This window comes from Odocoileus virginianus, chromosome 7 (assembly GCF_023699985.2).
Source record: "Odocoileus virginianus isolate 20LAN1187 ecotype Illinois chromosome 7, Ovbor_1.2, whole genome shotgun sequence".
Lineage (NCBI taxonomy): Eukaryota > Metazoa > Chordata > Mammalia > Artiodactyla > Cervidae > Odocoileus > Odocoileus virginianus.
Genome location: NC_069680.1, coordinates 47,718,963 through 47,739,293, shown reverse-complemented (window position 1 = coordinate 47,739,293; position 20,331 = coordinate 47,718,963). Strand labels below are relative to the sequence as shown.

Genomic DNA, 20,331 nt, shown 5'->3' with positions numbered 1-20,331 from the left:
CTACTCATTCAGAAGGCAATCATATGAAGCTTTACAAGAAAACAATAAAGCATTACTCATTTAGAACAAAATCACACGAAGTTAAGGAAATATAAAACTGGCAACACTGCTGAATTATTAAAGGCATCACAGCAAACGTGTAACAGCATATATGTCTAAATGAATGCAACACACTTGGGAGAGCCAATGTAAGCAGCCCAAGAAGCTGCCATATTTTGAAACATTTTTGGAACTTTAGGTTTGGTATTGCCTTCAGAAGCAAACTATAAGTTACTCAAAGAATTAAGTTCAATCAGTTCAAAATCAAATAAATAACTCAAGTTTTAGTTCAAAACTTATTTTGTCCTCAGACTACCTAATTAGAGAAATTATACCTATCATCAAGGAATAATTATTTGTCATGATTGAGATTATTAACTGTAAAGAAAAATGTAGCATCTGAAGGTAATTCCAAAAAGGCAATTAAAAATGCTTTAGGAAATCAGATCTCAAGCAAGAAATTTCAAAAAGGCAAAACTCATTTGGAAGCATGATTTCCAGATGTTCTGCAACAGAATTGTGTTAACTAGTTTTCATATCCAACAACTCCAATGAGAACAAAAATTGGGATTACATAGAATTAAGACTATCATATTAAAATATTAAAAACATGACAATTATTAAAAAATAAAATTTTTCTCAAATACAAACTCTAATATGTAGTTGTTAATTTTTAACACTTCAGCATATAAAAATATTCAAATTTAATAATTTTTAAAAATGCTTTTAAAACCGTTACAATCTCTGATTCCCAAGATGGAATAACATTCTCCCATTTTTACTTGAATATTTGTCTTTTATTCCAATTTTGAAATTCAAATTGTTCTCAGTGGAGTTTTCTGAGGAGATAGTAATGTTCCATATCTTAATTGGAAAGGCAGTTACAAGAATGTATAAATTTGTCAGAAGTCATGAAACCTGTATGCTTGGAATAGGTCAATTTTATTGTATATAAGTTACGCCTCAATAAAGTTATTTTTAAAAATTCAACTTGGCTTAAAATGAATTGAAACACAATTATAAAGGTAATCAAATTTAGTTCCTAATAGTTGTCACCCTCAATTTACTCCACAGTTCAAATTGTCAATAACACAATATACTATACATGCCTTAAGAATAAAGGGAATATTAAAAACATAAAGTTCCCCAAAGCCTATAAAATTATTCTGCGATTCTAAGTAACCCTACTCAGTGAAGGTAAACTAAATAAAATGGCATGAAATGTATTTTTCTTTTTTTAGGCGCAATCACTAAGCTCTGGGAATTACCTGAAGTTCTGCATAAACTGTGCAAATGCTTCAGTTCTTTCAGCAAGTGGCACGATGATATTAATAACTGATCTAGTAATGTCAATCATCTCACTCTTCACTTTCATGAGAGGTCCAAAAGGGCGAAAAAGAGTCACGTGTCTATATTCCATAAGGTCTGCTTTCTTAAAAAATAGTTCATACTGTGTGCCCTTATCTTTCTCAGTGCGATAATAACCTAAAGGAAAGAATTAGGAACAAAGATGTATATCAAAGTTCACAAATTCAGTACGACTAATGACTGTACTCGATCAAAAGTGTGAAATCAGACTTGTAGACCTTTTACACATTTGTGAAAATTTTATCCCCATGATACAACCAGTAAAAACTACTACTTTAAAAGAAGGTTAAAAGAAGGTTTAAAGGAAGGTTAAAAAAATATTCTATTATTCTATTATTCAATCCATAAAATTTACTCCAAATGATGATGATTCCTTTTTACATATGACTTTTTTAAATAGCAGAATCTATCAACACAGAAACCAAATGATGAAAATAAAGAAATTACTTCTAGCAATAGTAAATTCTAGACTGAAAGTCAAAACTTCTGTTGCTTGGTTCAGCGTAACAAAAAATGAATTGAGTGTATCTGTGTCAGGTACTAATGGCATAAAGAGGGCTACATGGTCCCAGTTCTGTCTAGCAATGGAGACAGAAAAAGGAAATAATAATATAGTGATATACACATGCAAACACACAGACTCTAGACAGAATGAACTCAGACAAAGAAAAATTAGTATAAATTTAAACATAGTGATTTGAGATGCCTTTGGGAGAAAAGCCTGGAAGTCTATTAGGCAATTTGATTTTTAAGTGTGACACTCAGGAGAGAGTTCAGACCTACAGATGTGTCAGTCAGCCAATATATGGAAATAAAACGGTGAACAAGAGATTGGTCCCACTCCTCCTAAGGCTTACAGTGTAACAGGAACTACAAATCAGGAAATGGGCAATGTGGTATATTAAGACAGTGCTGTGAGAGGGGGCCCAGGGTAGAGATTACAAAAACATACAGAACACTGCTATCTTAAACTTGTAGGTTGGTAATGACCTTCCCAGAAGAAGTGACATCTAAGCTGAAGTCTGGAAGAGGAACAAGAGCTACTAAATCATTGTAAGTAATTATTTTTCTGAAGTGGCACAATGGAGGAGAAGCAAGGGACAAAATATGTTCCATAACAGAGAAAAATCCTATAAGTGACAGAATCCCAGGAGAATTACATTAAAAAAAAAAAGAAAGCAGAAGCTACAGAACATAAAACTGGCATAGGTTCCTTTCTTTTTAAGAAGATATGAAGACATTTTACATATCTTAGTTACTTCCTTTGCAGCTTTCAATTCTGCCATACACTATAAACATAGAGTGAAAAGATAAAAAGCTGAGCCTGCAGAAAAACTACAGGAGTTTTGAAAGAAACAACCCATCAAAAACTGCAGGAAGTAACAGGGGGTAAAAAGAGATGGCTATAGGGAGAAGATAGCTAAAATGCCACAGAAAAGCACAAGGCCCTTGCTGACGGCCTCCAAAGGCTGAAGGTATTATATTATAGCAAGTGACACCCATGAAGATTGGGGTCTAAAAAAAACAAAAAACTACATGTGGCATACAGAATCAAGCAAAGAGAATTTTTAAGAAATATTTGTATTCAAAGCGGCTTTAAGCCTACAATTAAATATCTAGCATGGGGTATAAGATGGAGATGGGTTGGGGTCTATAATTATTCCTGATATAATCTATAATTACATCAATCCACAAATTTCTTAAGTGTATATAAGTGCTCCTCAACTTTTGAGCCATGTCCCATCTTGACATATAAAAATGCTATGCCCTTTCTGCAGTCTGTATTAAGAAAATGGGTTTATTTCTTTACTTTCCCAAACGCCAAATATGCTTTTCAAAATTACGTACGCCTCCTTGATGTTCTGACATGTGTTTCTCCTCCACTCAAAATACAGAATAACCACTAATCTTAATTAGGTTCTTCTTTCCTTTAGCAAATGGTTTTCAAATCTTGAGCCTTAGTTCATACATTTAAAAAGATATAAAAAAGGAACATCAAAACCAGTTCAGAGATGAATGCAAATACATATACATGCAAATACATACACAACCCTAAGAGCCCTTCAACTTGGGAAGTATTCTGCTATATATGCTTAGATTTCTTCTATTTCCCAGGGAAAATTATCAGCATAGAATAACAGAATATTGTCATACTAACATTAATGGACCAACACATTTTTCACATTACCTTCTATGAAGTCATTTTCATTAAATATCAGTTTCTCTCCAAGGGGACCATCCTCATCTTCCTGTTCATCATCTTCATCAGGATTATTAATGACCTCCAAGCCAGCTTCAATAACTTCAACCAATTCATCTCGCTTATCTTTTCTAACTGGCTTTTCCTCAGGATGGCGAGTGAGACCCATTTCTAACTGGAATACTTTCATTAAGGTAAAACTTTCAAAGGGAATGACTCCATACTCACTAGGTAGTTTGGCTCCTATGCTAACTTCAGCTTTGTCAATTTGTGAATGAAGAAACTCTAAAAGATCACTAGGTGCTTGTTCTTTGTTGCCTTGATAGCCTATGCCATTAGCCCCTACATTCTTTCTCTCCTGCAAAAATCTCATCTTCTCACTCATTTCTTGTAGTTCTTGTTTCAGTTGGGCAATTTGGCGTTTTAGACTGGTTGCTCTGGTTTGATAATGTTCTTCTTGCTCCTGTAGGAGGGCTTGATAATACTCTTTACCATAATTTTCCCCAATGATACCAGGAAGAGATGCATTTCCATCAGTCTGGGGGGCACACTCCAGAAGGTATAAAAATAATATCAAACTGCAGAGTAAAGCAAGACCCAACAGTAGCCAGTGGGTCCGGGTCTGAAGAATCAACCCTCTTCTAGGCATTCTTATTAATGTGGACTTGCCTGAGATGAGCTCTTTGCTTGTTCATACCCTTTGCAAAAGGTTATAAAAAAGTAAAAAGAAAATCAAGATTTCCATAAAAGGTACCAAAATGAATTTGGCTGTAGCTTAAAAAATTGCTTCCTTCAGCAGTGAAGACTACTTGCAGACATGAGAAATAATGCATATTTCCTGTGCTGTTACCATGATATCCAGAATAAAAAAACCTGATCTACACAGTCAGATAAAATCCATGGGTGTTGATTTTTCTGAAAGAAACACATCAAAATCAATCAGAATTTTGTTTCCTTAAGTATATCAAACTGTTGACAGCTTTAGTAAACTTAGCTAGGTGATATCATAAGCAGAGCACCATGAGAGCCACTAAAATATAATATTCAGTTAATGCTGGGGAAAAGTATTAAGAAAAATACCTTCTGAAACACTAAAATATATGTAATACTTTCAACTAGAATATTTACATGTCCATAAGTTGAATGAATCACAGAAACATTAAAATTATGTTTAGCATAGTTTGTGTTACATAGATTGTATCGGTCTCTGAGTGAGTGAGTAAGTGAAGTCGCTCAGTTGTGTCCAAATCTTTGCGATCCCATGGACTGTAGCCTACCAGGCTCCTCCCTCCGTGGGATTCTCCAGGCAAGAATACTGGAGTGGGTTGCCATTTCCTTCTCCAGGGGATCTTCCTGACTCAGGGATCGAATCCAGGTCTCCTGCATTGCAGGCAGACGCTTTAACCTCTGAGCCACCAGGGAAGCCCGTATCGGTCCCTAACTATTTGCAAATTACATCACGTATAACTCTGTACTAACATAGTATTTCAATTAACTTACTATTTCCCAACTATAACATATCACCATTTGGGAGCTGAGCTTCTATAAACTGTTTTTGTTATATTGGTAATGGCTTTCTAGAGAGAGAGATTTTCTTACTGTTTATTCAATTTAAGCATTCTACTTTATTAATTTCTATAGCTCAACTTAGTGAATCTAAGAGACTTAAAATTAAGTAGGGGGGGAAGCAATTTCAGAAGGCCACAGACATCTGGAAAACACATTAAGAAACATTTTTATATCCAAAGTCTTTCTTCCAGTAGATTATTTGAGCATTAGATCACATAATTATTTCCACTGTATTACACAGCAACAGATCTCGTACAAGTCTGGAAAGGTTTGGAGTCTATATAAAGAAAAACATGAACATGTTTATCTGCAGGAAAAAAATTAAAGAATCCATTATGTGGGTGGGTGGGTTAGTCACTCAGTCATGTCCGACTCTGCGACCCCATGGACTGTAGCCCACCAGGTTCTTCTGTCCATGGAATTCTCCAGGCAAGAATACTGGAGTGGGTTGCCATTCCCTTCTCCAAAGAATCCATTATAAATTTACAAAATTACATGCTATCGTTCATACCACAACCAGTTATGTGAGTTCTTCCATGTTTATTTCTAAACTTTAAGGATACTTAATTCTAGAAATAGATTAAACCGAGGAGACAGGAAGCAGGGAAGGCCTCTACTGCAGAGAGAACTACTCTACTAAAGAAGTGTCTGTCAAGGAGAATATGTGATACTACAGCTAGCTTGTAATAGAATTGGTTTCTACCAATGCAGCAGAACCTATGGAACAAAGTCACAGGGGAACAACGATCCTCATCAGTTTCTTACTGATCTGGAAAGTCTGGATGCCTTCTGTGTAACATGCTGTGATTTCCCCCTCCCCCAAGTGGCACATATCTGTATAAAATGTAGGATAGATTCAAACTTCTTTGGGCTAGTGGTTCACAAACAATGGACTTTACTATCCTTAGCCATTTATTACTTTAGTTAACCAAAAGATAACCATGTATGCTTAAAAATTTAATTCACAAATAAATTTTACTATGATGGCATCTGTTTTACTGATCTTAAATCTCCTTTTAAGTGATACAGAAAAAATAAAGAAAAAAATAAATATTAAGAAAACTAAGTAAAAAATAAGGATGCAAAGCTAATAATAGTTCCAGGACTTTTAACATGTTTCAAAACTATTTCTCTACATAAGAAGCCACTTAAATTTCATTGTTTAAAACTTACAGACATCGCTCTAAATTATTTATGAGTTATTACCAGCTTGTTTATCAGGGGAAAGAAAGACTAAAACTAAAAATGTGGAGATATAATTTTGAATAAATTATTAATAAAGTTACACATATTTAACTATATTCAAACTTGGTAATATTTTGAATGAAATAATCTAAATACTTCAACCTTTCATTAATATGATACCTCATAATTTCTTTCTTTATACAGACAGTGTATTTGAAACTGAGATATCATCCATTAATGGCTTCCTAGGTGGCACAGTGGCCTGCCAATGCAGGAGACGCCAAGAGACACAGGTTTGATCTGTGGGTTGGGAAGATCCCCTGGAGTAGGAAATGGCAACCCACTCCAATATTCTTGTCTGGAAAATTCCATGGACAGAGGAGCCTGGGGGGAACTACAATCCATGGGGTTACAAAGAATTGAATCCAAGTGAATGCACTGACACACACCTAAGGTGTACTTTTCAATGAAACAGAACAGGAAATATTGGCATACATTATGTACAGTAGCAAATTTTGTATTGTAAATCCATACACATATGCATGAGCTAGCCACACAAAATGTTTATAAGTGAGTTGTGATCCAAAAATCTTGAAAAAATACTGATTTATAAAGTATTTTTATACATTTCTCATGCTATCCTTTCAGAACAGTGCTGTTTTTATCTCCATTTTGTCTAGGAAAAACAGGTCCAGAAATGAAAAGATTTAATTTAAATATGGTAATATAACTATTAAGTGGTTGCATTAAAGCCAAGGTCATCTTTCTCCTTCCTTTAAGCAAAATACAGGTCTGAGAAATCTTACATGCCTATCTTACAGTTAAATATCTTACGCTGAATATTACCCACTGAAATGAAAGAGAAGTTGTAATTACTTTAGAATATAAATGTTAGTTGCAGAGCTCCGTAGTTGTTAACCATAAAAGAAGCATTCTACTTTAAGCATTCCAATTAAAGTCTCATTTACCTAGTTCCTAAAAGAAATTCTTTAACAACATCCTAAAAAACTGGATTATAACAGCTCTGAATATGTTAAGAACAGTATTAGAGAACACACCCATTTTCATGCTGTTACACCCTGACTGCCATCACTGTAGTATGTGTTTGTATGATAAACAAAATTCACTCATAACCCAAAGGTAATCCCAAGAAACCTTCCAAGCACCAACAGTAGACAGTTAAGTATTCTGAGGGTGTGATACTGTGGAAATGGGAAATGGAACTGTCACAGATGTAAAACAAAATCAACGAGCTCGAGGTAGAAAGAAATCCTTGTCATTGTTCAGTCACTAAGCCTGCCAGGCTCCAGTATTCATGGGGTTTTCCAGGCAGAATACTGAACTGGGTTCATTTCCTACTCCAGGGATCCTCCCCACCTAGGAATCGAACCCACATCTCCTGAGTCTTCTGTGCTGGCAGGCACATTCTTTACCACTGAGCCACCAGGAAAGCCCCAGAAAGAAAGTTTAGGAGCCAGCAATTCTTACTCTTTAAAACAGACTAAAGAGATTTTCTCTTATAGCCAAGATGAAGAAATATGGACCAGATTTACTCTCACACTTGAAACAACTAAACACAAAATCAATTAAAAAATAAACCCAATATAGGAAACAATGATTTTCAAAATACTGAATATTAGGTAATAAAGTACACTGATCTCTGGAAGAACAAGAAACAAGTGCCTGCACAGCTAACTGCCTTAGTTTCCACGCCATAGCACAGGCGGTCCTCTCCTAAGCAGAGTCCAGCTAACTCCCTGAGTTGATGAGGGGAAGCTGACAAGTCTGAGGAGACCAAGGCAACTAGGTTCAAAGGACACAGTACCAGAGGAGAGAGCTGCACAGGGAGAAAGGCCAGAGATCTTAAGAGGACACCCTCTGGGTGTGCAGCGGAGCACTGATGAGGGCAGAAACACAAGGAAACTAACTGAGGCGAAGGAAAGCAGCACGTAAAAATGAGACACAGGACTCAGCGCGCAAACAGGACCAGGAATAGTCAAGGTTCCCACCAGACAGGCCAGAAAATTTCAAATTCATGGGGCACTGACTGCATACAGGACTCAAAAAGGTCTTGCCTCAGTAGTGGGAAATAATTAGCTCCAGACTAAACATGGACCTGATCCTGCCAACAAATCTTAAAAGCAAGACCTGAAAGGATCAAATTGTTTCCATGTAACTACACAAGCCACACAAATATTTATAGAAATATAAAAATATCTAGCATTCAGTAAAATAAAATTCAAATTTTTGACATCCAAACAAAAATGATCAGACATACAAAGAAAAACACAATCCATAATTTTAAAAATTAATGACTGAAATTGACCTAGAAAGACACAGAGGCTGGAATTCACAGAAAGACATTAAAAAAGCGATTACAACTGTATTTTAAAAGACACATAAAAAACATAGGGAGAGACAAATGACATTAAAAAAAAAGAAGACCCAAATTAAACTAAGGAGATGAAAACATCAATGTATGAGATGAAAAATACACTGAACGGGATCAACAGCAGGCTAAATATTTCACAACAAACTATTAATGAATTGAAGACATAACAAATTGTTCAAAATGTAGAAGGAAAAAAGAATGAAAAGCATGAATAAAGCACCTGGTAAGCATCAAGGAGCCAGTATGACCACTTCAAGCAGCCTCATATATATATATATTTATAAATATAAATAAATAAATAAATATATCATAAATATTTATATTTATATTTATAAATATATATTATAAATAAACATTTATATTTATAAATATAAATATAAATATAAAATTAGAGAGCTGAATTGTAAAGAAGGCTGAGTGCTGATGAATTGATGCTTTTAACTATGGTGCTGGAGAAGACTCTATAGAGTCCCTTGGATGGCAAGAAGATCAAACCAGTCAATCCTAAAGGAAATCAACCTTGAATATTCACTGGAAGGACTGATGCTAAAGCTGAAACTCCAACAACTGGCCACCTGATGTGAAGAGCAAAAGACCCTGGTGCTGGGAAAGACTGAGGGCAAGAGGAGAAGGGGGCAACAGAGAATGAGATGGTTGGACGGCATCACTGACTCAATGACATGAGTTTGAGAAAACTCCGGGAGATAGTGAAGGAGAGAGAAGCCTAGTGTGGTGCAGTTCATGGGGTCACAAAGAGTTGGACTTAGTGACTGAACAACAGAGCCTCCAAAGAAGGGGGAGGGGGCTAGGGGAAATATTTAAAGCAATAAAGCTGAAAATTTCCAAATTTGATGGAAACTATCAACATATAGATGCAAGAAGCTCAATGAATACCAAATACAAAAGCCACAAAGAAAACTAAAGTAAGGCTCATGATAATTGAACTGCTCAAATCCTACTGATAAACCGAAAACCCTAAAGTGAACCCTAGGAGAAAGACATATCATACACATACAAGAAACAAAGACAATGGAGCAATGTCTTTATAAAATTGAAAGGAAAAATTAAAAAGTCTCTTTCAAGAATAAAGGCAGAAAACTTTTTTTTTTTAAACATTAGAAAGTTAAAAATAATTCATCATCATCAGACCTGCACTAAAGTCCTTTAAGCAGAAAGAAAATGTTAGCAGTTGAAAACATGGATCAACACAAAACAATGAAGAAACAAGAAGTGTTAACTTCATGGATAATTACAAGATTTCATTTTTCCTTCCTTTTTTTTTTTCCCTTCTTTTGGTTGCATCACACACCTTGTGGGATTGTTAGTTCTCTGACCAGGACTGAATCTGGGCCACTGAAGTAAAAGCACAGCATCCTAACACTGAACTGCCAGGGAACTCCTCAAGATTTCTTTTATTATTTAAATTGCTTTAAAATATAACTGAATGAAACGGGTAAATTCCTAGACAAACTACTGTAACTGACTCAGGAGAAACAGCAAATATGAATAGATCTATAATGAGACTGAATAAGGAATGAAAAAAACTACCCACCAAGAAAAATTCAGAACCTGACAGTTTTACCAGTGAATTCAAGCATTAATAAGACTTAATATCAATTCTTCACAAAATCCTTCAAAAAACAGAATATTTCTTAACTCACTCTATAAGGCCAGTATTACTCTTGATATCAAGACCAGACAAAGATATCAATGGAAAATAACATTCCTTATGAATACAGACACAAAAATAGTCAACAAAATATAAGCACACTAAATCTATCAACAAGCAACACCATGACCAACTGAAATTTATCCCAAAAATGCAAACTGGATTTACCATCTGAAACTCAATTAATGCAATACACCACATCAATAGAATAAAGGACAAACCCCGTAAGATTTTATCCATAGATTGAACACATTTCACAAAATTCAGCACCATTTCCTGATAAAATCACTCAACAAACAAGGAAAGGTTTTGTATTTCTTCTAAACATATTTTTTACCCCAGTGTTCAGGACGGAAAGAAAATTATCTAGTGAAGTTTTTACAGAGTATAACTACTCATAACATGTATTACTGCTTACTTTTAAGTCTACTGCTAAAAGCACACGTACAATGTTTGTGTCACAATTTGGTATAATTGATAAAAACATGTAGGCTATAAAATGTTTTCCTATTAGCATGACCAAAAAAAAAAAAAAAAAAACAGCCCTCACAGCAAACATATATTAAACCCACACAGGCTACACCAGGATGCTCCTGACTATAAATAGCTCTCCAAGATTATAGTAGATAATTGTTTCTCCTAAACTCACAGAGTAACAGAAATATAATCAAAATGAAGAAGTAGAGAAACCAATAGTCCAAGAGAATTCCCCTGATGGAACAACCAATGAAACAGATCTCTCTGGTCTGACACCAAGTTCAAAAGGAAATGAAGATACTGAAGTAAAGAATTAAGAAAGGGTAGCAACAGAAATGCAGATTACTGTAAAAAGGAACTAGAAACTATATGGAGGAGTCAAGAAAAATTAGAAAATTGATTGGCCAAGATGAAACCTGAGCTAAAGGCAGTGAATAGCAGAATGAATAATGCAGAAGTGCCGGGGTCCAGCCTCAGCAGGATCCAGGGGGTACCCTCAGGATGAACGGCGTCGGCGAGAGAGAGAAGACACGTGAGACCAGCCTTGATAGGGCCAAATCTCTGAGGGAGAGAGAGACAGAGACAGATACAGAGAGAGACAGAGAGAGAGAGTGAGAGAGAGTGAGAGAGAGTGAGAGAGAGAGAGAGAGAGTGACCAGACGGGGGTGTTTGCAGGATCTGGCAGAGTCTGGCAATGCTTTATTTTTTACCATAGCTTTTATACCCTAAGTTAGTACATTTCTAAGGGGAAGATAGTTTAACATTACATCAGCTTGTTCGTCACGAAACCAGGGTGTTTTCTGCATACTTCTTTGTTTCTGAGGGTCTTGTACATTATCTTCTGGCCTTGGGGCCTATTAACATTTTATGCAAGTCAGGTGAATGTAAACCTATTTTCTGTTTTTATGGTGACCTTAACTGAAAGGTAACAGGGTCATAGGGAAATAGTACAGAGTAGAATTATATTCTTGTTAATACAAAAATTAATCTTTCTGCAAAAGTTGTCAGTTGCGTTTATCTAAGAAGTTTACCCCATACAGACTCTGCAGCTTCAGTGAGGCAGCTTCTGCCTAGCACTCCTCGCTGACAATTAACAACCATCTCATTGTTACCACGCTAGGGCTAAGTCCTTATTTCTCTAGCTCTTAAACTATATTAACAATGGTTTCTATAACACTACCTTAGCACATTAAAAGCAAAACACAGCAAGCAAAACACAGCAGGCAAATCACAACCCAATAACCACCTCTAGAATAATTTTTCTTATGTTTTCTAATAGGACTCCTTTACCCCTTAAAAGGGCTCTATATCTATTAGGGCTTTTATATAATCAGGTTCTTTATGCTATTTTATGATTAGGATATTATAAGCAATCATGCATATTAGTACCAAGCGCATAAATGTATTTGGCTAACAAACTACCAGCAAAGGAGTTTAAATTAAAACACTTCTTTCACCCTGAATAATCTCATAAAATACCACCACCTGGGAAACTTATTGATTAAAGTTCTAAATTGATTCTTATTTGGGAAGAGATCGGGGAAGGCCTTCCTGCCTGTGTCAGAGAAATTAGGGAGTAGTCCATTGAGGCAGGCATCAGAAAGACAGATATCATCTTTAAGGTGAGAGCCGGGGGCAGCTTTTCGAAATCCCTGAAAACCTGATCCGCCTTGCCCGTCAGGTTTTCTCCCTTACGGCCTTGTTAGGGGTAGGGTCTTGTGAGCTGATTTTTTCGAAACCCCTGAAAACCTGATTCGCCTTGCCCGTCAGGTTTTCTCCCCTATAGTCTTTTTAGGGGTAGGGTCTCGTGTGTTGGCTCCAGGCACAGAAGAAAGAATAAGTGATTTGGAAGATAGAATAATGGAAATTACTCATATCAAAACAAAAGGCAGAAAGTAAAAAGAAATGAAAGCAATATAAGAGATCTATGGGATAATATAGGCTTCCCTGATAGCTCAGTTGGTAAAGAATCCACGTGCAATGAAGGAGACCCTGGTTCAATTCCTGGGTCATGAAGATCCACTGAAGAAGGGATAGGATACCCACTGCAGTAATCTTGGGCTTCCCTTGTGGCTCAGCTGGTAAAGAATCTGCCTGCAATGTGGGAAACCTGGGTTTGATCCCTGGGTGGGGAAGATCCCCTGGAGAAGGGAAAGACTACCCATTCCTGTATTCTGATCTGGAAAATTCCACGAAGTATGAAAAGGCAAAAAGACAGGACACTGAAAGATGAACTCCCCAGGTCAGTATGTGCCCAATATGCTACTGGAGATCAGTGGAGAAATAACTCCAGAAAGAATGAAGGGATGGAGCCAAAGCAAAAACAACACACAGTTGTGAATGGGACTGGTGATAGAAGCAAGATTCGCATGCTGTAAAGAGCAATATTGCATAGGAACCTGGAATGTTAGGTCCATGAATCAAGGCAAATTGGAAGTGGTCAAACAGGAGATGACAAGGGTGAATATTGACATTCTAGGAATCAGCGAACTAATATGGACTGGAATGGGTAAATTTAACTCAGATGACCATTATATCTACTACTGTGGGCAGGAATCCCTTAGAAGAAATGGAGTAGTCATCAGGCAACAAAAGAGTCAGAAATGCAGTACTTGGATAGAATCTCAAAAATGACAGAATGATCCCTGTTCGTTTCCAAGGCAAACCATTCAATATCCCAGTAATTCAAGTCTATGCCCCGACCAGTAATGCCGAACAAGCTGAAGTTGAACAGTTCTATGAAGACCTACAAGACTTTTTAGAACTAACACCCAAAAAAGATGTCCTTTTAATTATAGGGGACTGAAATGCAAAAGTAGGAAGTCAAGAAACACCTGGAGTAACAGGCAAATTTGGCCTTGGAGTACAGAATGAAGCAGGGCAAAGGCTAATAGAATGCTGCCAAGAGAAGACACTGGTCACAGCAAACACCTCTTCCAACAACACAAAAGAAGACTCTACACACGGACATCATCAGATGGTTGACAATGAAATCAGACTGATTATCTTCTTTGCAGCCAAAGATGGCAAAGCCCTATACAGTCAGCAAAAACAAGAGCAGGAGCTGACTGTGGCTCAGATCATGAACTCCTTATTGCCAAATTCAGACCTAAATTGAAGAAAGTGAAGAAAACCACTAGACCATTCAGGTATGACCTAAATCAAATCCCTTATGACTATACAGTGGAAGTGAGAAATAGATTTAAGGGACTAGATCTGATAGACAGAGAGCCTGTTGAACTATGGATGGAGGTTCATGACATTGTACAGGAGACAGAAAACAAGACCATCCCCAAGAAAAAGAAATGCAAATAAGCAAAATGGGTGTCTGAGGAGGCCTTACAAATAGCTGTGAAAAGATTGGAAGGAAAAAGCAAAGGAGAAAAGGAAAGTTAGTCCCATTTGAATGCAGAGTTCCAAAGAATAGCAAGGAGAGATAAGAAAGCCTTCCTCAGTGATCAATGCAAAGAAATAGAGGAAAACAACAGAATGGGAAAGACTAGAGATCTTTTCAAGAAAATCAGATATACCAAGGGAACATTTCATGCAAAGATGGGCTCGATAAAGGACAGAAATGGTATGGACCTAACAGAAGCAGAAGATATTAAGAAGAGGTGGCAAGAATACACAGAAGAACTGTACAAACAAGATCTTCATGACCCAGATAATGACGATGGTGTGATCACTCACCTAGAGCCAGACATCCTGGAATGTGAACTCAAGTGGGCCTTAGAAAGCATCACTATGAACAAAGCTAGTGGAGGTGATGGAATTCCAGATGAGCTATTTCAAATCCTGAAAGATGACGCTGTGAAAGTGCTGTATTCAATATACCAGCAAATTTGGAAAACTCAGCAGTGGCCACAGGACTGGAAAAGGTCAGTTTTCATTCCAATCCCAAAGAAGGGCAATCCCAAAGAATGCTCAAACTACCGCACAATTGCACTCATCTCACACGCTAGTAAGGTGATGCTCAAAATTCTCCAAGCCAGGCTTCAGCAATACGTGAACTGTGAACTTCCAGACGTTCAAGCTGCTTTAAGAAAAGGCAGAGGAACCAGGGATCAAATTGCCAACATCCACTGGATCATCGAAAAAGCAAGAGAGTTTCAGAAAAATATCTATTTTTGCTTTATTGACTACGCCAAAGTCTTTGACTGTGTGGATCACAATAAACTGTGGAAAATTCTGAAAGAGATGGGCATACCAGACCACCTGACCTGCCTCTTGAGAAACCTGTATGCAGATCAGGAAGCAACAGTTAGAACTGGACATGGAACAAGACTGGTTCCAAATAGGAAAAGGAGTACATCAAGGCTGTATATTGTCACCCTGCTTATTTAACTTCTATGCAGAAGAAACCTCATGAGAAACGCTGGGCTGGAAGAAGCACATGCTGGAATCAAGACTGCTGGAAGAAATATCAGTAACCTCAGATATGCAGATGACACCACCCTTATGGCAGAAAGTGAACAGGAACTAAAAAGCTTCTTGATGAAAGTGGAAGAGGAGTGTGAAAAAGTTGGCTTAAAGCTCAAAATTCAGAAAACTAAGACCATGGCATCCAGTCCCATCACTTCATGGCAGATAGATGGGGAAACAGTGGAAACAGTGGCTGACTTTATTTTTTTGGGCTCCAAAATCACTGCAGATGGTGACTGCAGCCATGAAATTAAAAGACACTTACTCCTTGGAAGGAAAGTTATGACCAACCTAGACAGCATATTAAAAAGCAGAGACATTACTTTGCCAACAAAGGTCCGTCTAGTCAAGGCTATGGTTTTTCCAGTGGTCATGTATGGATATGAGAGTTGGACTGTGAAGAAAGCTGAGCACCAGAGAATTGATGCTTTTGAACTGTGGTGTTGGAGAAGACTCTTGAGAGTCCCTTGGACTGCAAGGAGATCCAACCAGTCCATCCTAAAGGAGATCAGTCCTGGGTGTTCATTGGAAGAACTGATGCTGAAGCTGAAACTCCAATACTTTGGCCACCTGATGAGAAGAGCTGACTCATTGGAAAAGACCCTGATGCTGGGAAAGATTGAGGGCAGGAGGAGAAGGGGATGACAGAGGATGAGATGGTTGGATGGCACCATCACTCGATGGACATGGGTTTGGGTGGACTCCAGGAGTTGGTGATGGACAGGGAGGCCTGGCGTGCTGTGGTTCATGGGGTCACAAAGTGTCGGACACGACTGAGTGACTGAACTGAACTGATATAGTCCATGGGGTCGCAAAGAATTGGATATGACTGAGCAACTTTCACTTTCATGGAATAGTATAAAGCATGGGATGCAGGAAAAGCAGTCTTCAGAGGGAAGTTCATAGTGATATAGGTCTTCCTCACACACACACAAAAAAAAAGCAAGAAAAATCTCAAATAAAATTAAACAACCTTACTTACTACCTCATGAATCCTGAATGAATATTCATTGGAAGGACTGAAGCTGAAACTCCAATACTTTGGCCACCCAGTGCAAAGAACTTACTCATTGGAAAAGACCCTGATGCTGGGAAAGGTTGAAGGTGATAGGAGAAGGGGACAAGAGAGGATGAGATGGTTGGATGGCATCACCGACTTAATGGACATGAGTTTGCGTAAACTCTGGGAGTTGGCAATGGACAAGGAGGCCTGGCGTGCTGTAGTCCATGGGGTCACAAACAGTCGGACACGACTGAGTGACTGAACTAACTGACTGAAAAGATTTAGAAAAAGAAGGACAAACAAAAACTAAGGTCAGCAGAAGGAAGGAAACAAGAATCAGGCAGGAACCAAAATAGAGATTAAAAAACAATAGAAAAAAATCACTAAAACTAAGGGTTGGTTTGAAACAAAACTGACAAACCTCTGGCCAGGCTTACCAAGAAGAAGAAGAGAGAGAATCCAAATAAAACAAAAAATGAAAAAGGAGAAACCTCAACCTATACCACAGAAATACATGAAAAAAATATATAAGAGAATACTATGAACAATTATAAGTCAACAGTGACAGCCTACAAGAAATGGACAACTTTCTAGAAGCAGCCCATCAAAAGTGAGACAGAAGAGCTAATTTGAACAGACCCATCACTAAAAGTGAAATACAATCTTTAAAAATCAAAACAAACAAAAAAAACGCCTACAAACAAAAGTCCAGGGCCAGATGGCATCACAGGCAAGAAGAAAGAGCTAATTTGAACAGACCAATCACTAAAAGTGAAATATAATCTTTAAAAATCAAAAATCAAAACAAACAAGAAACTCCCTACAAACAAAAGTCCAGGACCAGATGGCATCACAGGCAAATTCTACCAAATATACAAAGAATTTATACTGATCCTGCTCAAACGATTCCAAAAGACTGAAGAGGAGGGAATACTCCCGAAGACATTTTATGAAGCCACCGTCAATCTTGATACTAAACCAAACAAAGATAACCACCAAAAAAGAAAATCACAGGTCAATATCTTTGATGACTATAGATGCAAAAATTGTCAACACAGTATTAGCAAACCAATCCAACAACATATAAAAAGATCAGACACCATGACCACGTGGGATTCAATCCAAGTTCACAAGGATGGTTCAATATATGTAAATCAATGTAATATACCACTGTAAAAGAGAAAAGTAAAAAACCATATGATCAGAACATGCAGAAAAAGCATCTAACTAAATTCAACATTCATCCATGATAAAAACTCTTACCAGAGGGTATGAAGGGAACATATCTCTAAATAATAAAAGCCATTTATGACAAATCCACTGCCAAAATAATACTCAATGGTGAAAAGCTGAAAACCTGTCTGCTAAAATCTGGAACAAGACAAGGATGCCCACACTAACCACTTCTATTCAATACAGTGTTAAAAGTCCTAGCCACAGCAAAAAGACAAAAAAAAAAAAAAAAAAAAAAAGAAGTAAAAGGTATCCAAATTGGAAGGGGAATAGGTAAAACTGTCACCATATGCAGATGACATGATATATAGAGAAAATCCTAATGACTCCACACAAAAACTATTAGATCTAGTAAATGAATTCAGCACATTGGCAGGATACAAGATTAACATTCAAAAATTGGTTGCATTTATTTACACTAACAATAAAACATCAGAAAGAGAATGTAAAGAGAATGTAACATCATTTAAAACCACACCAAAACAACAACAAAAAAACCCCAAACCTAGGAATAAATCTGACCAGGGAAGTGAAAGACTTATACGATGAGAACTATAAAACATTTATAAAGGAAAATGAAAGATGATTCAAAGAAATGGAAAGAAATCCCACACTCCAAAAATTTATATGGAATCATAAAAGACAGAATTGACAAAGCAATTCTGAGGGGGAAAAAAACAAAGCAAGAGGCATAACTCTCTCTCTCAGACTTCAGACAACACCAAAGCTACAGTAAAGAAAACAGTCTGGTATTGGTACAAAAACAGGACATTTGGATCAGTGGAAAGTAATAGAGTCCAGAAATAAACCCACACACCTAAAGTCAATTAACCTTCAACAAACATAAAATGGGAAAAGGATAACCTCTTCAGCATGTGATGTAGGGAAAGCTGGACAGCTGCATGCAAATCAATGAAGTTAGAACACACTCTCACACCATGCACAAAAATAAGCTCAAAATGGCTCCTAGAGTTAGAAATAAGACATGACACCATAAAACTCCTAGAACAGAACATGGGCAAAACATTCTCTGACATAAACCACACCAATGTTTTCTTAGGTCAGTTTCCCAAGGCAATAGAAATAAAAACAAAAAGAAACAAATGGGACCTAATCAAGCTTATGAGCTTTTGCACAGTAAAGGAAACCATTAAAAAAAAATGAAAAGACAAACTACAGAGTGAGAGAAAATATGTGCAAATGATGTTACTGACAAGGGCTTGACCTCCTCCAAAATATACAAAGAGGCCAAACAATTCAACAACAAAAAAAGCCAATTAAAAAAAGGGCAGAAGACCTTAATAGACATTTCTCCACAGAAAATATACAGATGGCCAGCCGGCACATGAAAATATGCTTAATATCACTAATTATTAGAGAAATGCAAATCAAAACTACAAGGTACCACCTCACACCAGTCAGAATAACCAAAATTAAGAAGTCTACAAATAGCAAATGCTGGAGAGGGCGTGGAGAGAAGGGAACCCTTCTACACTGTTTATGGGAATGTAAGTTGGCACAGCCACTATGGAAAACAGTGTGAAGTTTCTTAAAAAACTAATAACAGAATCACCATATGATCCAGAAATCCCACTCCTGAGCATATACTTGATAAAACTATAATACCAAAAGATACACGCAGCCTATGTTCACAGCAGCACTGTTCACAATAGTCAATACATGGAAATAACCTAAATCATCAACAGATGAATGTATAAAGAATATGTGTTACATATATACAGTGGAATACTACTAAGCCATAAAAAAGAATGAAATAGTCATCTGCAGCAACATGGATGCAATTAGAGATTATCATGCTAAGTGAAGTAAGTCAGAAACAGACAAACACCATTATCACTTATATGTGGAATCTAAAATATGGCACAAATGAACCTTTTAGCAAAAAACACACAGACTCATAGACATAGAAAACAGACTTGTGGTTGCCATGGGGTTAGGAGGAGGGAAAGGGAAAGACTGAGTTTTGGGTTAGTAGATGCAAACTATTACATTTAGAATGGATAAACAACAAGGTCTTATTGTATGGCAAAGAAGCTATATCCAATCTCCTGGGATAAACTATAATGGAAAGAATATTAAAAAAGAATGTCTATGTATGTATAACTGAATCATTTTGCTGTACAGCAGAAATTAGCACAGCACTGTACATCAACTATACCTTAATTTTTAAAAGAAGTTACAAGTCCTGTACTCTGAAAACTACAAAAGACTGTTAAAAGAAACTAAAAATTTAAATAAATGGAAAGATAGCAATGCTTACTGACTGGAAGACTTAATATTATTAAGATGGCAATACTCTCCAAATTGATTTATAGATTCAACACAATCTCCTTCAGATTCTCAGCTTTACAGAAATTGACAAGTTTATCCTAAAACTCATAAGGAAATTCAAAGAACCCAGAATAGCCAAAACAGTACTAAGAAAGAACAAAATTGCAGAACTCAACTTTTCCATTTCAAAACTTACTTCAAAGCTATAGTAATCAAGAGAGCATGGAACTAGCATAAGACTAGACATATGGATCAGTGGGGCAGAATTGAGGGTCCAGAAATAAACCTTCACATTAAGTCAACTGATTTTCAACAAAGGTGGCAAGGTAACTCAATGGAAAAAGAACAGTCTTTTTAATAACTGGTGCTAGGATACCTACTCACAAGCAAAAGAACAAAACTGAATCTCTACCTCACCCTATAGCCAAAAATTAACCCAAAATGGATCAAAGATCTAAGTGTTTTAGAGTTAAAACTATAAA

At 36.8% G+C, this 20,331-nt stretch overlaps 1 protein-coding gene across 4 annotated transcripts in view; it reads right to left on the bottom strand.

The window, feature by feature from the left end:
• LOC110147625 (chondroitin sulfate N-acetylgalactosaminyltransferase 2) overlaps window positions 1-20,331 on the bottom strand; it is a 55,224-nt gene that overhangs the window by 26,260 nt on the left and 8,633 nt on the right. For 3 of the 4 annotated variants that reach the window (XM_070470673.1, XM_070470672.1, XM_070470671.1), the window contains exons 2-3: window positions 3,596-4,522; window positions 1,308-1,524 (exon numbers count right to left, since the gene is read on the bottom strand). In XM_070470673.1, the coding sequence (XP_070326774.1) occupies window positions 1,308-1,524; window positions 3,596-4,256 (878 nt within the window). In that variant the 5' untranslated portion in view covers window positions 4,257-4,522. Of the gene's footprint in view, window positions 1-1,307; window positions 1,525-3,595; window positions 6,160-20,331 lie in introns of those variants that run through there. The other variant, XM_020909264.2, reaches the window with a different exon arrangement.